Genomic DNA, 19178 nt, shown 5'->3' with positions numbered 1-19178 from the left:
TCAGCGTGGGTGTCGGCTTTTGAATGGTACAATTTGATACTGCTTTTGTTTTTTGTAGATAATTAATATTGGTGTATTAACATGTGGTTCTGGCCAATGAGTTCTTCACGTGAAGATGCATCAATGCATGAACCAAAACTTGAATGAAATCACAAACAACAGGGGATTAACCGTATTTATTCCCTTGTTGATTAAAGTAATTATAATTAATACCCTGACTCAGTTTGCACTTCAAAATTGAATGATTTGCTCGATATGATTTCATTGTTCCCACAGTTTCTCTTCACTGCTGTATATGTCGAAATGCCACTCCCTAATCCTAATCTAATTAAAAATGTGCTTCTCCTTCACATTATGAAATATGAATAGTTGATTATGTGTCGCTGCCCTCTCCACAGGGTTTTCTCCACAGTCCCTGTGATCGGTACCTTCTTGGACTGCACCTTTATCATTATATGGCTCAGGTCACATACAATACTGTATCTCACAGACTTTGTGTGTGTGAGTGTGTGTGTGTGTTTTCATTGAGCATCATACTATCCTTGTGTTGCCTTTAACACCTTGGTGTTTCACACATCAGCAAGAAGATATTTTAATGTATTTCATATCTTTTTCTTATGGAATTCAAAATATACATACAGTACATACAGACATACACTACACGATTCATCTCATGCAGCAGTTGATATTTTGACATTTCAGATTAATCAAATGATCATTTTTGAACACATAAAATCATATTGGAAACTTTTTCATGTTTGCCCAAGTCTTTTATGGGGAGATGGTATGGTGTATCAAGGTGTTTCCATGGCGATAAGGGTAATGTGTCAGGGGTCCCCAGAGTTTAGGCCTGGAGAGGTCCTGACTGATAAGTGGAATGAAAAAGTCAGCAGTTTGGCGTGCCATCCCATCCCTGTTTCCCCCGCTCACACACACACACACACACACACACACACACGTCCTCTCCGCTCTCCAGTCTTGTCTTCCAGCTGCTTCTGCTTTGCCCCATCCGCCATCTTTCCTCCTTTGTACCTCCTTAATACCTCACCCCTGCAATTTCTACCTGTGTCTGCAAAATGCCACCACTTTCATCCCCAGTTATTCCCCATTTGCCTAATTCTTTTTCTGTTGTGTTGCCATTATGCTCCATTTCTGACATTTATTTCCACCCTTTCCTTGCTTCCCATCTAAGGACCTCACGTATCCCCCCTTTTCACCTTTCTATAATACACACCTTTGCCCCACATTTATACTGCATGGAGCGTGTGTGTGTGTGTGTGCATGTGTGTGTGTGTACATGACCTTTTCCTGTTTAAACACGGGCCATTCCACCCAGTCCTAATAAAGCTAAAGGTCCTGGTTAAGTATAGACTGCCCAGTGCAAGTCAGTGCACTGTCCTAACAAGAATAGCTGTGCAAACTATGTGTGTGTGAGTAAGACAGATACTTAAAACAGCATGTTATTGTGGAACGCAAATGTTAGATGTTAATCGTTCCCTTGAAAGAAAGCAATATCTTAAAGCTGCAGACCTCTGTTCAGACCCAAGGGAATGTTCATCATCCAGGTTTTGTTCATCACCGATCCAGTCGGAGATAAGATGAGGGATTTCAATCAAACCCTTTGACATTGTTACCATTTAAATTGTAGTATAACTACATGCTTTGTGATAGATAATACTTGACTTTGTTTTGTAGGTGGACACACTCCGGTCAGAGCTGGAGGGAGCGCAGTCTGACAACGTAAACCTGCGCCAGGAGAGCCAGCTGGTCATGACACATGTCAACCGTTGGATTACTGAACAAAAGTATAAACACAGAACAGTTTTTTGTATATTTCAGACTTACAACTGTACTTTAAAAGTCTTACCTAGTGTATTTTTAAAGACTTAGATTGTCAGAAGTCTGTCTGCCTCTTTCAGGGCTTCCAGCGGGGCCCTCACTGCCCAGATGGAGGCCCAACACAAGGTTCTGCTCATCGTCACCAAAGAGAACGAGTGAGTATTTATGTCAGTGCGAACAGGTGTTTCTACACCAGTAGATCACTTTTTGTGATATGTTTCCGTCTCAACCCTGTGTTGTACATTTGTACGTCACCTTTCTCAAGAGAAGAGACTGGGCGATTATAGTGCATGTGTGTTTATGTACGCTGTGTGTGCATGTAGTGGAGTGATTCAGGTGGACTCTCTTGACATTCTCGCACCTGATCGTTTTCCCACATACACATGCACACACACACACACACACAGTACACACACACAGACATGGGCGTGACATATTCCCCTTTCCAGAGATCAAAGCGGTCTAGCCGTCTTCTGTCATCCCGCCCCCTGCGGTGCTATACCTCCCTCAGCCCTGTCTGTGTCTGCGTTTTTTCTCCCTCTCTCTTTCTCAACTTACACTGTGTGTATGAATGTGTGTGTGTGTGTGTGTGTGTTGCGTTCTTATGTTTTTGTGTTGAAAACCTGTAGCGGTGGTAACAGTCTTCATACGCCTGGAAAACACTGGCTACACCAAAGTGTGTTAGAATACAATTGTTTCCTCCTCATGTTCTGCACATTCCCCTCAATATATATGGGAACATTCTACCTCTACTCCCTTAAAATAAAGCAATTTCACATTGTGTATTAGTAACAAAACATCTAAATAAGCATTTTTAATCAATCAGCGGTCTGACAATTGGTGGCATTACAAAGTATTAAAATAAATAGCCACGAAAGTAAGTGACAATTGGCTGCAGAAATACACCATTTCATTATACTGCGCTGTGAGGTGTGTGTGTGTGTGTGTGTGTGTGTGTGTGTGTGTGTGTGTGTGTGTGTGTGTGTGTGTGTGTGTGTGTGTGTGTGTGTGTGTGTGTGTGTGTGTGTGTGTGTGTGTGTGTGTGTGTGTGTGTGTGTGTGTGTGTGTGTGTGTGTGTGTGTGTGTGTGTGTGTGTGTGTGTGTGTCAGAGATAATGTGGACCGCTAGTTAAAGGCTGCTCTGGAACGAGAGAGACAAAGACACCACCGCAGTCTCCTGGTAGAATATTTTGTCTGCCATGTTAACAAGAGTCTCTTGATGATAATAGGCGTCTGTCTTTCCCTGTGTCTGCCTCTCCATGTATTTTTTTTTCTGCTTAACCGTGTCTCTGTATCTCCCTCGCTTTGTCAGACATCTTCAGGAGGCTAATGACACATTGAAGGTGGAGGCGAAAAGACTGAGAGAAGTGGTGGATGAGAAGGAGAGAGAAAGGGAACACTTCAAGGTGAACAAGTGCAAGACTGGAAAAACAATGAACTGCAAATAGGGAGAGATGCGATGGCAAAGAGATTCGATGACAAACAGGTTTTGTTTTTATGTCATTTTATAATTGTTTGCAGGCCCAGATTCGAGCGCGGGGCATCCGGCAAGATGAGAAAACGTGAGTCATCTACATGTGTGTGTGTGTGTGCGTTTGTGTGTGTGTGTGTGTGATCGTACACATAAGCGTTTGCATTTGTGTGCATCCACCAGCTGATCAGAGTTTAGCATTCACGTACAACAAAAGCGTTGCCCACCATGTCTGCTCTTTCACACACAATCTAGCCCGAACAAAGCTGATGATGATAATAACAGCAGGAGTGCCAAGTTGTGAATGAAACACCCCGTGGGCCCAGACACTTGTGTATGTCTCTCTCTCTCCGAATGTGTGTGTGTGTGTGTTATGTCTCTTCTTCAATCTGAATACATTATTCATGCTGGGCCTTTAACAATGATTACACTCCAATCAAGGGCCCATCCTCTCCCGCTCGCCACCCCCATGGCTGTCAAATAGCATTCATCAATAGAGAGGAGATATATTTATTATGTTCATTAAGGCAATGAAAATGAATGTGGCACAGATGGGATTGGCTGTAGGATGGAAGTGAGGGGAGGGTGCACGCGCGTGGGTGAGGGTGTTTTGCAGGGGGCACCTGCCTGCAGGAGTACTCCCCTTACCCCCAGTGTGACCCCCTGAAGGTCTCCCTCATTAACAACCGCCCCCTGCTCCTCACCCTGTTTTACACACACACACACACACATGCACACACTCGTGTTGCGCCTCTCCCCTAACGAACCACCAGGCGCTGTTTTCAAAACGGATCAGATTTGTTTTGACTGGGGTAAATTTCCAATGCTATTCAAAGCTGTCAGTCATTTTAATGATATCATTAAGGGGCCGCGACAGGAAGATGAATCGCTTCTCTTTGTCTTTGCTTCATAATTGCGAATGAGCCAGAGAGAGAGAGAGAGAGCGCGTGAGCGGCAGTTCATATAGATGTATGTGTAATAGGGCTTTTGATTGAGCGAATATAATAACACGGAATGAGATAAAAACAGTGAATGAAAGCCTCTTCCATAGCGTCTCCTCATCCATTTTTTTTTTCTTTTCCATTTTCTTTCTTTTCTTTGTTATGAGGATCCCTAATTTATTTCATTTCATTAATGTAACCCCGCCCGCCCCGTACACGAACCTACCCAAAATGCCATATGTATGAAAATCATACATCTATAAGGATACAGATGTGTCACGATATTTGCATGGCAGCCACATACAGCACACGCAGTGTGTATAAATGTCATTACTGGTGGCAAAGGGGATATCTTCGCTGTGTCTCTCCGCCGTCACTATCACTGACAGCGATCAGCGCGGTGTGAAGGTTCTGTCATTGGATTTGCCTTTATTAAAGAAATTTATTACGATTATATAGCAGTGTCATGGCTTTGCACGGCGGATAGATACTGTAGGCGAGGTAAGAAGATAGGTTACAGTGGAATGGAGAGGACGGGGAAATGGATAAAATAAAGCGGCTTCTGTTGTGTTTAAGGTGTAAAGTTGTTTGTGTCGAAGTATAAGTGCCTGTCACCAAATTCAGTGATTAGTTTCAGTTTTGTTTTTTTGGTGACATACACAGCTTGTATTGCAAGATCATCTGACAGCTGTATGGCCCTAGTGGCCTTGTTAACAAGAACAGACAGAACTGCAGAAATAGCGCTGCAATTAAGAGCATTGAAATATACTTTTTGATTATTATAAATTGATTTTTCTGTCATATTTTCACCAGCAGAAACAGCTGTCCATTTGCACTGTATTTGAATTGTGAATTGTAGATTGTATCATCAAAGGTATTCTTCGCCACGTTTGCTTAAAAAGTTGATGAACAATATTTTTTCATAGCTATAAACCGTCGTAGTTTTGGAAGGAGGATGCTGCTTATCAACCTTGTCTTCCCTCCAGAATTGTTTGATATGAAGATCAAGAACACGGAGAGACTCTGACTTTAAGTCCTTACATGGAAAAAAATGGCGACCTTTTGTTCTGACCCGCACCCACAAAGCACAGTACCACAACCGACCGCTCTCACGTAGAGTAAATTGTATTGATCAAACACATGGACTGCAAATCACCCACTTTCAAATTCACCGACATCGTATCAAAGCGGGACTCGCATGGTGGCCGGTCGCAGGTTATCTGTCGTTTCTTTGCATGATGCTCTCGTTCTCATTGTGATGTGCACATCACTTGCTCAGGCAACTCCTACTCGTTGTTAATGTACAGTACAGTAGTACAAAGTGACGCAAAGATGAGCGATCTATCGCATTGGCTGTATTATACTGCGTTAGTTTTATATAGGTGTACCTAATAAAATGGCAAGCGAGTGGATGTGTCAAAGCAAATCACTTTGAATTTGGCATCTGGTGTTTTCAGGTTTCTGGCAAACTTATTATTCTAGTTATTGTTATCATTATTATTATTAATGTCATTACACAGCACTGACATTGGAATTAGATGATGGTGATTGGATGATTGGATACAATATTGAAATATTAATGAGGTTACAAGCACATTTTGAACGGGCACTGCACTAGTGTAACACTAAGCAGAGAAAAATGTGTCTCATCTTAACAGTTTAGAGTAATTAAACTTAAATCAATTAAGTGACTTTCTCATTTCCCCTCAGTGTGTCTTCAAACAGTGAAATACCGGTGCAGATTGGAGCCGAGCAGTGAAAGCAGAGACTGATGCTGTGTGCTGCTGGCAGCATTGACTCAGCGACTGTCTGACACAACCCATCCGGGTGGGTGGGGGTGGGGGGCGTAAAGCATCAGGCCTCATCAGTCGCACCACTAACTAACCCCGAGATCACAGCGGAGAATTTGTACAAACGCGGAGAACCAAAGTGACAGAGGAACAGAAAGGGGAGATAAGACGAAGAGAGTGTGTGTGTGTGTGTGTGTGTGTGTGTGTGTGTGTGTGTGTGTGTGTGTGTGTGTGTGTGTGTGTGTGTGTGTGTGTGTGTGTGTGTGTGTGTGTGTGTGTGTGTGTGTGTGTGTGTGTGTGAGACAGAGAGAGAGGAGAGTCGAGGCTTGCATGAAATTTACAGCAATATGAAAGCAGTAAATAAGAAAGATGAGTGCGAGACCGGTTGCAGGAAGGGGGGGAGCCATGTTTATTGCCTAGTTTAGAGAGCATGGCAGCTTGGCTCTGACACTAATGACTGTAATTATACACACACTGATTGGGTTAGGCCGCTAATTACACCCGGCCATGTTTGCGTGTAAACACAGGGAACACATGTTTGCACAGGCGCCATGCCAAGCACTCGGCGCATCGCTGCCTCCTCACATCGGCTGCATAAATCTCACACAGTTGTCTCAGCGGCGGCGATGCTTCATGATCTGCTGAAGACCACATTACCGCCGAGGAGAGAGTTTAAATCATGCGGAGGAATCTGCGGAGATGTGGCGCTTTGGTTTTTTTCATGGAGTTTGCCGGCGTGCTTAGAAGTTTATGCCTCCTATTTTTCCTTTCGTTCTTTATAGCAGCAGCGGTTGTATCACATTTACAATTTAAAAAAACATCAAAGGGAAGAAAAAAATGCCAGCCTCTCTCCTTCATTGATTTTCTTTGTGTCGTCGTTATGGTGTGAAATTGACCAATCTGTGACGGTCAGTGGCAATTATGCTCAGTTTATGAATGTCATCTGCGGGAAATTAGGTTTTATTTAAAAATGTTTGCACTGGCCAAGCTGAATTAGTTAGTTGGTTAATGGACGGCGGTTCACATTAGGGCCTGTGTTGGCAACCGGTGAATTTATGTCGTTTTTTCTTTTCTTTTTCTGCGCCACATTTGTGTATTATTTCTATCTAAATATATATCCTTACTTTTTGTTGTCTTTATCGTTCGTGCTAAATCACGAAAGCTGATTGTTTGGTAACAGATTTGACTACTCAGTCATTACATCTCTTCCTGAATGACTTAGTGCTGCACAAATAGTACACATGACTACTGAAAATGGTTTTATTCCTATAGAGAAAATGAATATCTCTCAAAAAATATCAAACCACTATAACTGATCTGTTCCAAAATCAAACGGAAGAAATCCAAGTTAGGAGATACACTGGATTGCATTGGTGTTCTGATCACGATTGTTCATGTTGTTGTTGTTGTTATCGTCTCTCGGTTGATGTTCGCCATAGATGGATAGGACGTACAGTACATAAATAAATCATATAAACTTTTCAGACACAAAAGGTCTCGGATCTAAACTGTTTTAAGTTGGGACTAATGGGGGAAAAGCTTATGTGTTTGTTTCTGTGTGTGTGTGAGTGTGTGTGTGCGTGTGCATGTGTGCGTGTTTTTTGATTGTGTGTCTTCTACAAGAAGGACAACAATGTCGCATTTATTGGCGTTTCGATGAGCGCGCTCGTCTTTTCGACTGAAGCAAAGCGGGACCTTCTCTCCGTCCGTTGTTCTGACGGCAAATCTCAGCCTGAAGAAGAAAATTAACATTGGAGAGGTACAGTGGTACTTTAATGGGCTAAGAAGTCTTCAATGAAGTATTTAGAAGGGTTTTTCTTCCCCCCCGAATGCTAACTGGACAGGTTCACTGGGGCATGAAAGAAAGAGCGTAAAGCGGGGGCAGCAAGCTCTTCAGCCCGTACAGAACGCCGTTATCCGTCGTCGTTAATTTAATAGACATTCCTTATTCAGCCCTGAGTCTGAAGATGGGCAGACCTAACGTTTGTTTGTCATTTCCCAAGCGTTTTTTAATAAACAGTTAAAATCTTAAATGGCCCCTTGTACTCTTAATGTTCCCTGGCTGCAGTGGCGTTCGTTTTGGGGTTTGTTGTTTTTGTTTTTCCGGGTTGAACGTGCGCTTTCATACATAATTTAATGATTTCAGGAATCCATTTGCTCACCCATCTTTGAGTTTAGTAATAAGTTAAAAGGAAGATGGTTATAATGAAGATGATGTACGCCGACTTCTATTCCATGCCCCAGATTTTTTTGCGGACGTTCGATTGAAACTGTTTTCTCCAGGCAAATGCAAATGCACACCGAGTTAAAAAGTTTTGCGCAGTGAAGGCAAGTGCATATTACTCAATGTGCTTTTTTTTATATATTTAACTACAATTGAGACAGTCTTTATTATTCTGTTTTCTTACAGTACTGCAGGTACCGAGACTTAAAAATGTCAAAGTGAGCTTCTGATTTATCTTTGTGTGCATGTGGATATTGTGTTACAGCATGGAAAATCAGACCTGTGTGGTTCAGAATCTCAGCAAAATCGAGCAAATGCAGACCAGACTGCGGAGCAACCTGGAGGCCATCGGAATGCTAAATCAACAAGTAAGACACGTATACACACACACACACGCGCGCGCGCACGCCAGGGCCTGACAGTCCTTTTACCCGACAGATACAAACACGCACCTGCACACTGGCCCACATGCTGTTGAGCTCACACAGAAGAGGAAGCTTTCAAGCGTCCAAGTTCAAACACACACACACACGCACTTACACACAGGCGCACAGAGACATCCATTTCCTCTTCCTACGATAAAAGTGAAAAGTCGGCAGCGGGGTGGGGGTGTGTGTGTGTGTGTGTGTGCGCGTGTGTGCGTGTGCGTGTGCGGTGCGGGGAGGGGAGGGGGGACAAACTGTATCGGGAAAAAGCAGTGACGCCTCCTTCCACTGGTAAATGATTTCCCTTTCATGAAACTGAGAGAGGGATGTATATCAATACAGCCGCGCTGATCTCTCCGTGACAGCGTAGGGAAACGGCCCGCTGTGATAAAACAATGTGGGGGGAAAAAAAACACAGAGGAATTATTCTGAGGAAGCGCTGACATTCTTTAAAACTGTGTTGAACTTCACAGGAGTCAACAAATCACCAAAGGAGAGACGAATCAAAAGTACTCCTCAGCCCCCTCAGTTCTCCAAAACTCCAGGGCCTGGGGAACGGCTCACCCGACTTTTGTTAGTTTGTGGAATGGCGCGCTGATTGACGGGGCGCGACAAAAAGCCGTCACTCGTGGAAGTTTTAATGTTGCATTGCGTCGTGTCGCTGGAAAAAAAGCAAAAATGGCATTAGCTCTCAGTGTTTTCCAGACAGGAAGCTGGAGGAGAGGACGAGACAGACGCAGGGAAGGAGAGAGGTGTTGTTTAACAGGTCAGGTGTGTAATAGCACCTCTTAATCTCTAGTGTGAATCATTACACACATCGATCCAACGTGGACGGTCTATACACACGCACACGCACACAAACATACAAGCTGGAGAGAAGGATAGAGACAGTTCATTTTCACAAGCTGTTCTGTTCCATTCACTGTCCACTGGTCTCACACACACACACACACACACACACACACACACACACACACACACACACACACATTCAACTGCACACTTACACACATTAGTAAACCAGGTCTTTGTCCCTGCTTTGGATTCATCTCATTTACTCGTAGTCAAACTGTTAGAGCTGTTTCTTTCCCATTCACCCATAGGCACATATTAACACTCGCTATATAACACACACACACGCGCACACAAACACACACGCACACAAGCCTCATTCCCGTCCGACTGTCAAGCAAATTTCACACAAACTTTTGAAATGTCGCACGAAATGAAATGCGAATTAAGTGAATTCCCATCGACTCGGATGAAAAAGATGAAGATCAGGGGAATACGAGATTCTGTCGAGGCTTGATCAGCAGTAGGCAAGCTGTTAATGTTTCTTTGGTTACTGCTCAATGTCCAGTGTGTTTCATGCCGTCCCCCCTTGGAGGTCAAGGTTTGTGCAGCATTCTCAAATCAGATCATCGCACCGAAACTGAGCAGAAACTTGAGGAGAGGAAGGGAAAAACACATTTTTAAAAACTTTTTCTCTGCAAACATGAGGAAATTTGCTCAAAGTTTGCTGTTTCCCGCTCATCTTTTCGAGCTCAGTAGTTTTCATAATTTGAATTAATGGAAACTGAGCTATACAAATGAAAAAGTGCAAACACTCATCCAGCAGCATTAAAACACCCCCCATGTCTTTCTGACTCTCTCTGTCGCTCTCTTTTTCATTGTCCCCCACTTGTGCACACTCTTTTGATCCAAACACACACGGTACACCAGCTCACCCGCAGTATGTGAAGGTTGAAGAGACAAGCTGTGATTTTTAATTTCACCCCCCCTCCACTGCAATTAGGGAAAGCATCCGGAGCGACCGAAGAGCCAGGAAAATTAAACAGGTCCACGCGAATGTACAGTTAATTATAAACGTCGGCTTCGGTGTTTTTATCTGTAAATTATATTGCTTTTGGCGCGACATAAAATGAACACATTGTGGGACGCCGGTTGCAGATAGTAAATACTCTTTTTAAGCATCTCAGGACAGTTTTCACACGTGTCAGTGGCTCTTCGAGGGTTAAGCCTCAGACGCAGCTATTTCGAGTCATCAGATGTAATACATTGCTCTGATTTACCGTGTGTGCGTGTGTGTGTGTGTGTGTGTGTGTGTGTGTGTGTGTGTGTGTGTGTGTGTGCATGTGTGTGCACGCATGGTGTCTGGAAGGGTAATGTTAGCGGAACCATGCGGAAATGTGTCTGTCTCATCTCCGTTTGTGTTTCTCTCTCTTTCTCTCGCTCCCTTACTCATACATACACACACACACACACACATACGCACAAAGATATACATGCACACATGGCCAGACATGTCGATGTGACATCATTCTTTAACCTCAGCTTTCTCACAGACACACACACACACTAAAAAAACAGATGTGGATGAGTTCAACTGTCATTACCCGACGAGTCTCTTTGTCTCTTTATCCTTTAAGTTCTTATTTTACTCTCCCTCTTAACTAAAAATACATTATCTCAAATCTCTTATTCACTTTTATCTGCCTTATTACAATTTTTAGACTGGCATATTTTGCATACAATTACCATGGTTCACAACAAATACATTTCTCTTTTTTTTTTTTTTAACTCACTGTCGGCCCTGCCTTTACCCAGCGGCTCTTTGCCAAAAACATAAAACAACCTCAATTTAGCTGGTCTGTAATTGTGTTTCAGGGAGCCCGATCGTGTTCCGACGACTAGCGATTTGTTTTGTGTCACGGATGATTTTGTGTCAAATAGAAGTCTAATGATCTCTCAAATTGCTTGTTTTCATGTTGAAATTTACACCGTTGCATGACTACCTCTTCGCAACCATTTCAAACTGTGAACTCAATAACTCTCCTGAAAAAAATGTTGGTTTTTTTTTCCATTTTGTTTTTCCGTTTCAACAGGCATGAAACCAACTGTGAAAGATGAATTAAGCACATAATTGGGCGTCAGCTACTTCATCAACATGATAGATGTTTCCTTGATTTAACCAAACAAGTGTGATGTTTTAACTTCCTTGAGACCCCCCCAATGCAATCTGTCCCCTCTCCTTACCGCCTCAGTCTGTTTCACGGTCACACGTGTAGGTAGTTTTTTTTCGAAACGTTATCATCTCTTTGTCATTACATATCTTCTTCTGTGCATGTGTGTCTTTCCTGCTCCCTCCAGTTAAACGCTCTCAGCGGGGAGAATAAGCGGTTGCGCTGGCAGCTGGAGGAGGAGAGATCCAGGCGTAGACAAGTGGAGCAATTGCTCCCGCCTCCTCCCGCCCCCCAGCGGTGCTCCTCCATCCACCTCCCCGCTTCCCTCGGCGCCCGCCCTCCTCCACCCCTCCGCCTCCCTTCCTACATCCCTCCGCCTCCCCAATCCCCTGGGCCTGGACCCAGCGACAGGGCACACTGACCGGGTTCAAACCCAAAGCAAGATGAGTGGAGCTGGGCTGGAGCGACCGGGTGAGTCCCAGGCTTTGTCTGAAGCGTTCGGGATGAGGCCAGCCGCACAGAGCTCCGTCTCCGCCTCGCTGGGCGACGCTCGGTCTGGGAGGACAAGGGGGGATCTGACCAAATGAAGCCCCCTGAAGACTTTGACCTGTCACGACTCTTTGCCCTCCGCCTCCTCGCGTGGGGAGTGCATTCAGTGTGAGGTTAATGTCCTGCAGGTCAAAGTCAAGTCCCCAGGTGCTTTTTGCCTGAGGGGGGGCTCCAGCACCAGCAGATGATGGAATTTACTCAGATCTTCAAAAGTGACGTAAAAAATACCTCCACTACCATGACTTGAAGTGATTTATTCTGAGAAAAACTCATTTTAGATTTAAAATCTAACACTTTTTATTGTAAAACAAAACAAAAAACTGTCGATTGCAATTTCCAAATGTTAGCGTGCTGCGAGCAATGGTAGCTCTCATCTTGTTTTGCGACAAAACTGAAGCACTTAACCCCCCTTCTTTTTACTTTTTTTTGGAGGTTGTCTGCACTTAGCAGTTCTTATGAACTACCATGAATCAAACTGATAAAAAAGCACAGATTCTCAGTGCCTCTGACTGCGTCTCACACTGGAGATGATTCCAGACTGAATTGGATGAATGAGGGACGGCACATCACGTCAGCGTCCACAGACACAGACATACCTCGGATGTCGACGTGAGCGGCTGTAACGCTGTCTGTCTGACTGCACTGCAGCTGCGCGCCATGTGTCCTACATCCACTGTGGTCAATGTGGCCCTGTGTCTTTGTGTGCCAGTACGTACGTGTGTGTGTGTGTGTGTGTGTGTGTGCGTGTGTGTGTGTGCGTGTGTGTGTGTGTGTGCGTGCGAGCGTCTGTCTCGCTGTAAGTGGTGCCTGTGGGTGAGTGTGATTGAGCAGATTGGATTTTTAGTATTGTACAAGTTTTATATATTGTTGTATGGTTTAGAACTATTTGTCTTTTTTTTTTTTTTTTTTTTTACTGTTGCTGTGTTTGAGCCACTGTGTTGTATTGACAGAAAAATAAACAGATACGTCTGTAAGTGGTCACACATTTCTCCCTTTCTTTTTTTCTTTTTTTTCCTTTTCTACATCCGTCAATATGCCAATAGTATTTTATTTCTGCCTGCTGGAGCTTGTAACAACAGGTTAACAACGCTACCGGTTCATATTGTATAATTCCTACAATGTTATGCGAACGTTGCGATGCACACAGAGGTCGGCACGTGGTAACGACATTGCTAGAGAGCAAAACTGTTAAATACCTTCTCTGAGATATAGTATGGACGGTATGATGGCACACACACACACACACACACACACTGTTGATCTGCTGTCTTTCCATGTGCAGTTCCTAGTGCCTTTTTATATGCGCGTAGTGGTTGGACAAGAGTTGTGCTCATTCATGCGAACAAAGATGAGGAAAAGAAGCATGCAAATGTCTGAACTGAAACCAAAAAAGAGCACGATAACACCGTGATGATGAGAGTTTTGGGGAGAGAGAAGGTCTCAGACCAAAAGTGGCTTCCTCCTTATTGCGATTCTCTCGCACTGTCCCACCTGTCCCCCCCCCCCATCTGTCTTCTAAACCCCTTTTTTTTTTGTTCAGCGTTCATCGCCTGTGTATATACATATCTGTTTAGGATGTCGTACATTTTAATGATTCCCCACAGAACTGCGTGTCCTCGTTAGCTCGGCTCTCCTCATTTCCCGTGTCACACTCAAAAATACCCTTCTTTCATGTGCAAACACACACACATGCATTTATATTCTTTTACACACACGCACACACACACACACACACACACACACACACACGCACATACACACACACGCACATACAGACACACGCACGCGTACACAAACGGCACAGTCATTAAAAATGAAACCACAGGCTTTTTTGAAAACTCCCAGGACTGAGGGAAAAGTCAGCAGCGCGGCGGTGAAAAAAAGTCCCCCTGGAAACAATGAGGAGAATGATCATTTGTTGTTCTTGAAAACCCAGTGAGGTTTCACAGAGGTTAAGCTTCCCTTTGATGTGTTTTTAACTCGTTTCAGCTCTGTGGAGGGATTAGTCAGCCTCCCTCACACACACACACACACACACACACACACACACACACACACACTGCTCAAACACTATCACATACGGGCTCTTAATTTCCACACCACTTTCTCTCACAGACAGAAAGGCACAGAGCAGGCTCCTTCCTAACCTAATTTCATCAGATGAGCGCGTGTGTGGTACTCCGCCGCTGCATGTGTGGTCCCCTGGAAATCTGTGGTGAACCAGCGAAATATTGCACGTCGGTATTTTTTTCCTTCTTATCCCAAATTAGCGGCTGGCTTGTTTTCTGAACAGTGTGGGCCCTCAGCCACGCAGGAAGAGAGAGACAGAGTAGCTGATGATCATCGTGGCACTCGTTACAGTGTTTACAAGGCATTATTTGATCCTTATTGCGAGATACAAATGACTGGGGCGCGCGTGTGCGTGTGTGCGTGTGTGTGTGTGTGTGTGTGTGTGTGTGTGTGTGTGTGTGTGTGTGTGTGTGTGTGTGTGTGTGTGTGTGTGTGTGTGTGTGTGTGTGTGTGTGTGTGTGTGTGTGTGTGTGTGTGTGTGTGTGTGTGTGTGTGTGTGTGTGGGTGGGTGGGTGGGTGGGTGGGTGGGTGGGTGTGGGTGTGTGTGTGGGTGTTATTATCAGCTCCAGTCCGGGCTTCTCTGTAGGTCTCTGTGTGGCTGCCCATGCTAATAATCACACAAAGAGCTGGCATGCTTGCCCATATCACAGGCAGCTCTGCAAGAAAATGGTGTTTGCAGTTGATTCTCCGTGTTTGTTTCAACCGACTTGAAGTGCAAAACTGGAGCAGATAGACAACGGGGCCGGGGCCATTCACAAAGATTATTTTTTTTTCTCTACAATGACAACAAACCCACGAAGAGAAGTTACTGACAGAAGTCATTTTATGTGCATTTGTTTCATCGCGTATAAGTCGTGATACCAGAATAGTGGTGAATGATAACTGTTGTGGCATTTTCACCCTGTGTATGCACTGTAAGCCTACTGTATATACCTCAACACAATGTCTCATAATCACTACAGACTTGTGGATATTTGTTTTTATGGAGGGAGAACTTTACAGTGATCACCTTTTAGTAGTTTGATAAGTGTTTGTAATATGAATCATCTACCTCTGACAGCCTATACACAGCGGAGACTTGGAAAAGCCCCTGTGACGCTTTAGCAGTTTTGTCACATCACAAACAAGAAAGAGGACAGAACGGCGAGAGAGGGTGAGGAGGAAACTAAAGTGACAAGGAGGGCCAGCAGCACGTCTCCTCTGTAAGTTAGGTCACCAAAAGCAAAGAATTGAAAGGGAAACAGTTATTCACACGGTGTGTCACTTGTTGTTATGTGGTCTCTCTTTTTATCGACTGTACAGCTACATGTGTTGTTTAGCATTAGGTTCATTTTGACAAAGACACAATGCCCCAGCACAAGCCCTCAGTTCTCCGCACCAACCCACACATTCTGTGTTTCTTTTGAGTGGATCGACACCAAATCGTCGTCTTTTCACTTCTTACACACATTTCTCTGGGCTCTGTAGCCGACAATGTGAAGTGTGTAGTATTTTTTCCTTTTTCTTTTGTGCTGCTCTACATGGACCAAAACTTCAAAACGTGTTGCACTTTTGGTTCCACTTCAGTCCTCTCAGGTATTTCACCTTCAGCAGCTCCAAATGTTGCAAAATCCCCAAAAAACTTGGCTGCTTCCGACTCACACTTGATATACACAGAGTACATGCATATATCATATCCTTCAAAGATACAAACAGGAGCATATGTTAATCTCTAATGAACACAGGATGCAGTTGATTTTGAAAGACTCAGTAGATAGCTCTGCCACAAAGAACATATATGTCTTTGACATAACACCAAAAACTGTTATTTCCTCATCGTCAGTGACAATCTTAGTTAATATTTTGGAATTAATTAAACTACAATACATACAATACGCCAAAAACATAAACCCCGCAATCAATTTAATTCAAATACCCCCAGAGAAGGATTTGAAGCGGTCATCACCAATTCTACTAGTTTGACTCCGGTGTCCATTGCTGACTAGAAAGGACACTGTCTTGTTGGTGGAAGTACGACTCTTTTACAGCAGGTGTTTGTTATTTTTAAGTCTTGGGATTTCCTGTGGAGTAAATGTCAGTGCTTTTGTTGTAGAGTTGGATGCGAGTAAACCCCGTAGTACAAGTTTTATTGTCTGCAAAATGACAACACGGTGCCACTGCAAGAGGCCGACTGATCTTCTTCATGGGCAGAATAAGGATTTTCTCTTTACCCGGTTATCAATTTGGTGACTTGCATGCGGTGGCTATATTCAGTACAGTATTCGGTCAGTGAGCAGTGCAGACGGTGCATCTTATTGTGCCCGGTTTGGCCTTGTAGATTAGACTCGAGTCAACATGAATGAAACATGAATCAACATGGGGGGGGGGGGGGGGGGGGGGGGGATGCAAAACAATGGAAAAAAGTATGTAAAGGTTACTGAGCCGGTTGGAGGTAGAGGAGGACAAGAGGGGAAACTCGTGGAGGAGAGAGGGGAAAGGAAAGAAGACGGAACAGTGCAAGTGTGCGATGCGATCGTTGGGAGCTAATAATGTGTGATACTCTGCTGATCCCTGCAGGTAGGTCAGTGTGTGTGGTTGGTCAAATAGCACCGGGGAGCAGGGAAGGGATTCACTTGTCAATAAAGGAGTGTAAACCCAGATTATTCTGTTGACATTTCAAACAACACACATATTGGCGGGGAGATTGGCCGAGGGGGGAGGACACCGAAATGGTTTTTCAAGAGGAAGGTTTGCAGAGCACAAACAAATGCATTTCAACGTCCGAATATAAAGAGTGAAATCTAGGAAACCGCTTGATTGATCTTAAGTTCACGTCGGCGTTTGTACCAGCAGCGCTACATCTACAGTGGATGTGGAGCAATTCAGATCATAGGCAGCGCAGTTGTTCGAGTGCCACCAACTGTTTCGCTGAGCCTCGATTCGTGCAGCTAACTGACCATGAATTTAAGTCATAATGATGTTGACGAGCACATAACAGAGGAAGCAAAGATGTGCCTTTAATAATATGAATATTTGAGATTGTCACTATTAGATTTGAGTGGAAATGTGTCCAATTTCATTGCCTTCTATTTCACATTTGGCTCATAAATGGACAGGATCGTGAAAACTACTGCAATACAATATCTTGCTTTATTTAAGCATACACCACAAGTAACTTTTTTTTCTTCTATTTCTGTAAATGTCAGTTTTCTCAGGATGAAGACACTGCCATCCGTCCTATATATAGAGAGTATTATAATGTCTCAACGTGGGTCGTGGTAGGAACTAGGGGACATATGACAGATTTCTGTATCTGTGTTCCCATCTCCTATAATGGGCAAGTTGACCATCAGGCCAATTCCTCAAATAAAAGTTGCTGAGTTCCCTCAAGGAGTAAAGCTAGAGGTAGAAGGAAAGTGGGAGAAATGGTACAGTTTAAGAAAGTATAGGCAACCCAGAGGGAAGAAGAGATTAGAAGACAATTTGAGGGAGAGGAAAAGAAAAGTCGGAATGGAAGACAACGGGGAAAGAGGAGAGGACGCGGTAAAGGAGGGCTGCATGGGGAAGAGACTAAAAGAACGTTGTTGGGTATGTAGGGAATAAGTTTGGAAATGAAAGGGGGTAGAAAAAAAGGCAGAGTGATGGACGGATGCAGAGTGAAACCGAGAAGAAGAAAAAAAGGAATGAAGGGATCGAGGTGCGGCGAGTGATTTAGAGAGTAGGGAGGTTAAAGATGGCAGGAGAGGAGAGAAAAAGAGTAATGGGACATTTAGGGAAAGGTGGTGAGATGGAAAGAAAAGTGAAAGGTGAGAGAGGCCTGCGACGGCGGTGGGGGGAGGAGGGGGAGAGATGGAGGAATGAGGGCGACGCCGGAGATTTAGCAGAAAGGTAGAGACGGGAGAAGGGAGCAGAATGAGAGAAAGGAGGAATGAGAGAGTAGTGGGAGATTTGGGGGTATATGTGGGAGAGAGGGTGCCAAAGAAAAGCATATTGTCCTTATCGGCCTGCTGCAGAAAGCCTGCTCCCTAATGGGGCCAGTGTGAAGGGGAAATGAGGACTAGGCCTGATGCTACCTGATTAGCCATTGACTCAAATGCACATCAAAGGTGTGGAGGGAGGGAAGGAGAGCAAGGTGTGTGTGTGTGTGTGTGTGTGTGTGTGTGTGTGTGTGTGTGTGTGTGCGTGTGTGTGTGTGTGTGTGTGTGTGTGTGTGTGGAGGCTGAAGATGAGTCACCTTCACCTCCTTCAGTGGGACCAGGAATGAAAATCCCCCCCTCCCTCCACCAACACACACACACACTCACACACACACACACACACACACACACACACACACACACACACACACACGCACGGCCAGCCATTTCCTTCAACCTTGAAAGTGAAAGCAGCTCTGAATAAGGTGATCCTCTCAATGGGGGTACGGAGGGGGGAGGAGGAGGAGGGGCGTGGGGTAAATAGACAAAAATGGCGAGGGGTAGGCATGGACACGGTGGAGGAAGAGAAGGTGGGTCGGGGGGGCGGTCACATTAAAAAGAGTCATCGTGTTCCCTATTAGCGAAATAATGAAATTTGCCTTTTAACTAATGACATCCCGGGACGGCTCTGTTAGTTTTCACCTAAACGGCAGCAGGCCGGACTGCGTCTATCACTCGGTTACCTCGCCACAAAGCCCTCTTCCCACACACACACACATACACACACACACACACACACACACACACCCCCAACCACCCACCCACCTACGAGAAGAACACACACACATCCAGAGCGATCAGTGGCACAGCAGTGACCGGTAGGTGTTTGAAATTCAACACTCTCGGAGACCCATATCCCTTTTCTCTTCCACACCCCGAATTCATTACTGTCGAACACACACACACGTACACACACACTCACACATATAATCATATTCATCATACTCGTCG

At 44.4% G+C, this 19178-nt stretch overlaps 1 protein-coding gene across 4 annotated transcripts in view; it reads left to right on the top strand.

Annotated features, from left to right (window-relative positions):
- The window catches only part of LOC118291517 (golgin subfamily A member 6-like protein 22), an 84909-nt gene extending 71729 nt beyond the window's left edge, over positions 1-13180 (top strand). For 3 of the 4 annotated variants that reach the window (XM_047329961.1, XM_047329960.1, XM_047329959.1), the window contains 6 exons: positions 1696-1805; positions 1920-1994; positions 3151-3244; positions 3360-3400; positions 8530-8632; positions 11840-13180. In XM_047329961.1, the coding sequence (XP_047185917.1) occupies positions 1696-1805; positions 1920-1994; positions 3151-3244; positions 3360-3400; positions 8530-8632; positions 11840-12073 (657 nt within the window). In that variant the 3' untranslated portion in view covers positions 12074-13180. Of the gene's footprint in view, positions 1-1695; positions 1806-1919; positions 1995-3150; positions 3245-3359; positions 3401-8529; positions 8633-11839 lie in introns of those variants that run through there. The other variant, XM_047329962.1, reaches the window with a different exon arrangement.
- The last annotated feature ends 5998 nt before the right edge of the window (positions 13181-19178 follow it).

Source organism: Scophthalmus maximus, chromosome 21 (genome assembly GCF_022379125.1).
Source record: "Scophthalmus maximus strain ysfricsl-2021 chromosome 21, ASM2237912v1, whole genome shotgun sequence".
Taxonomy (NCBI): Eukaryota; Metazoa; Chordata; class Actinopteri; order Pleuronectiformes; family Scophthalmidae; genus Scophthalmus; species Scophthalmus maximus.
This window is presented reverse-complemented; position numbering and strand designations above follow the sequence as displayed.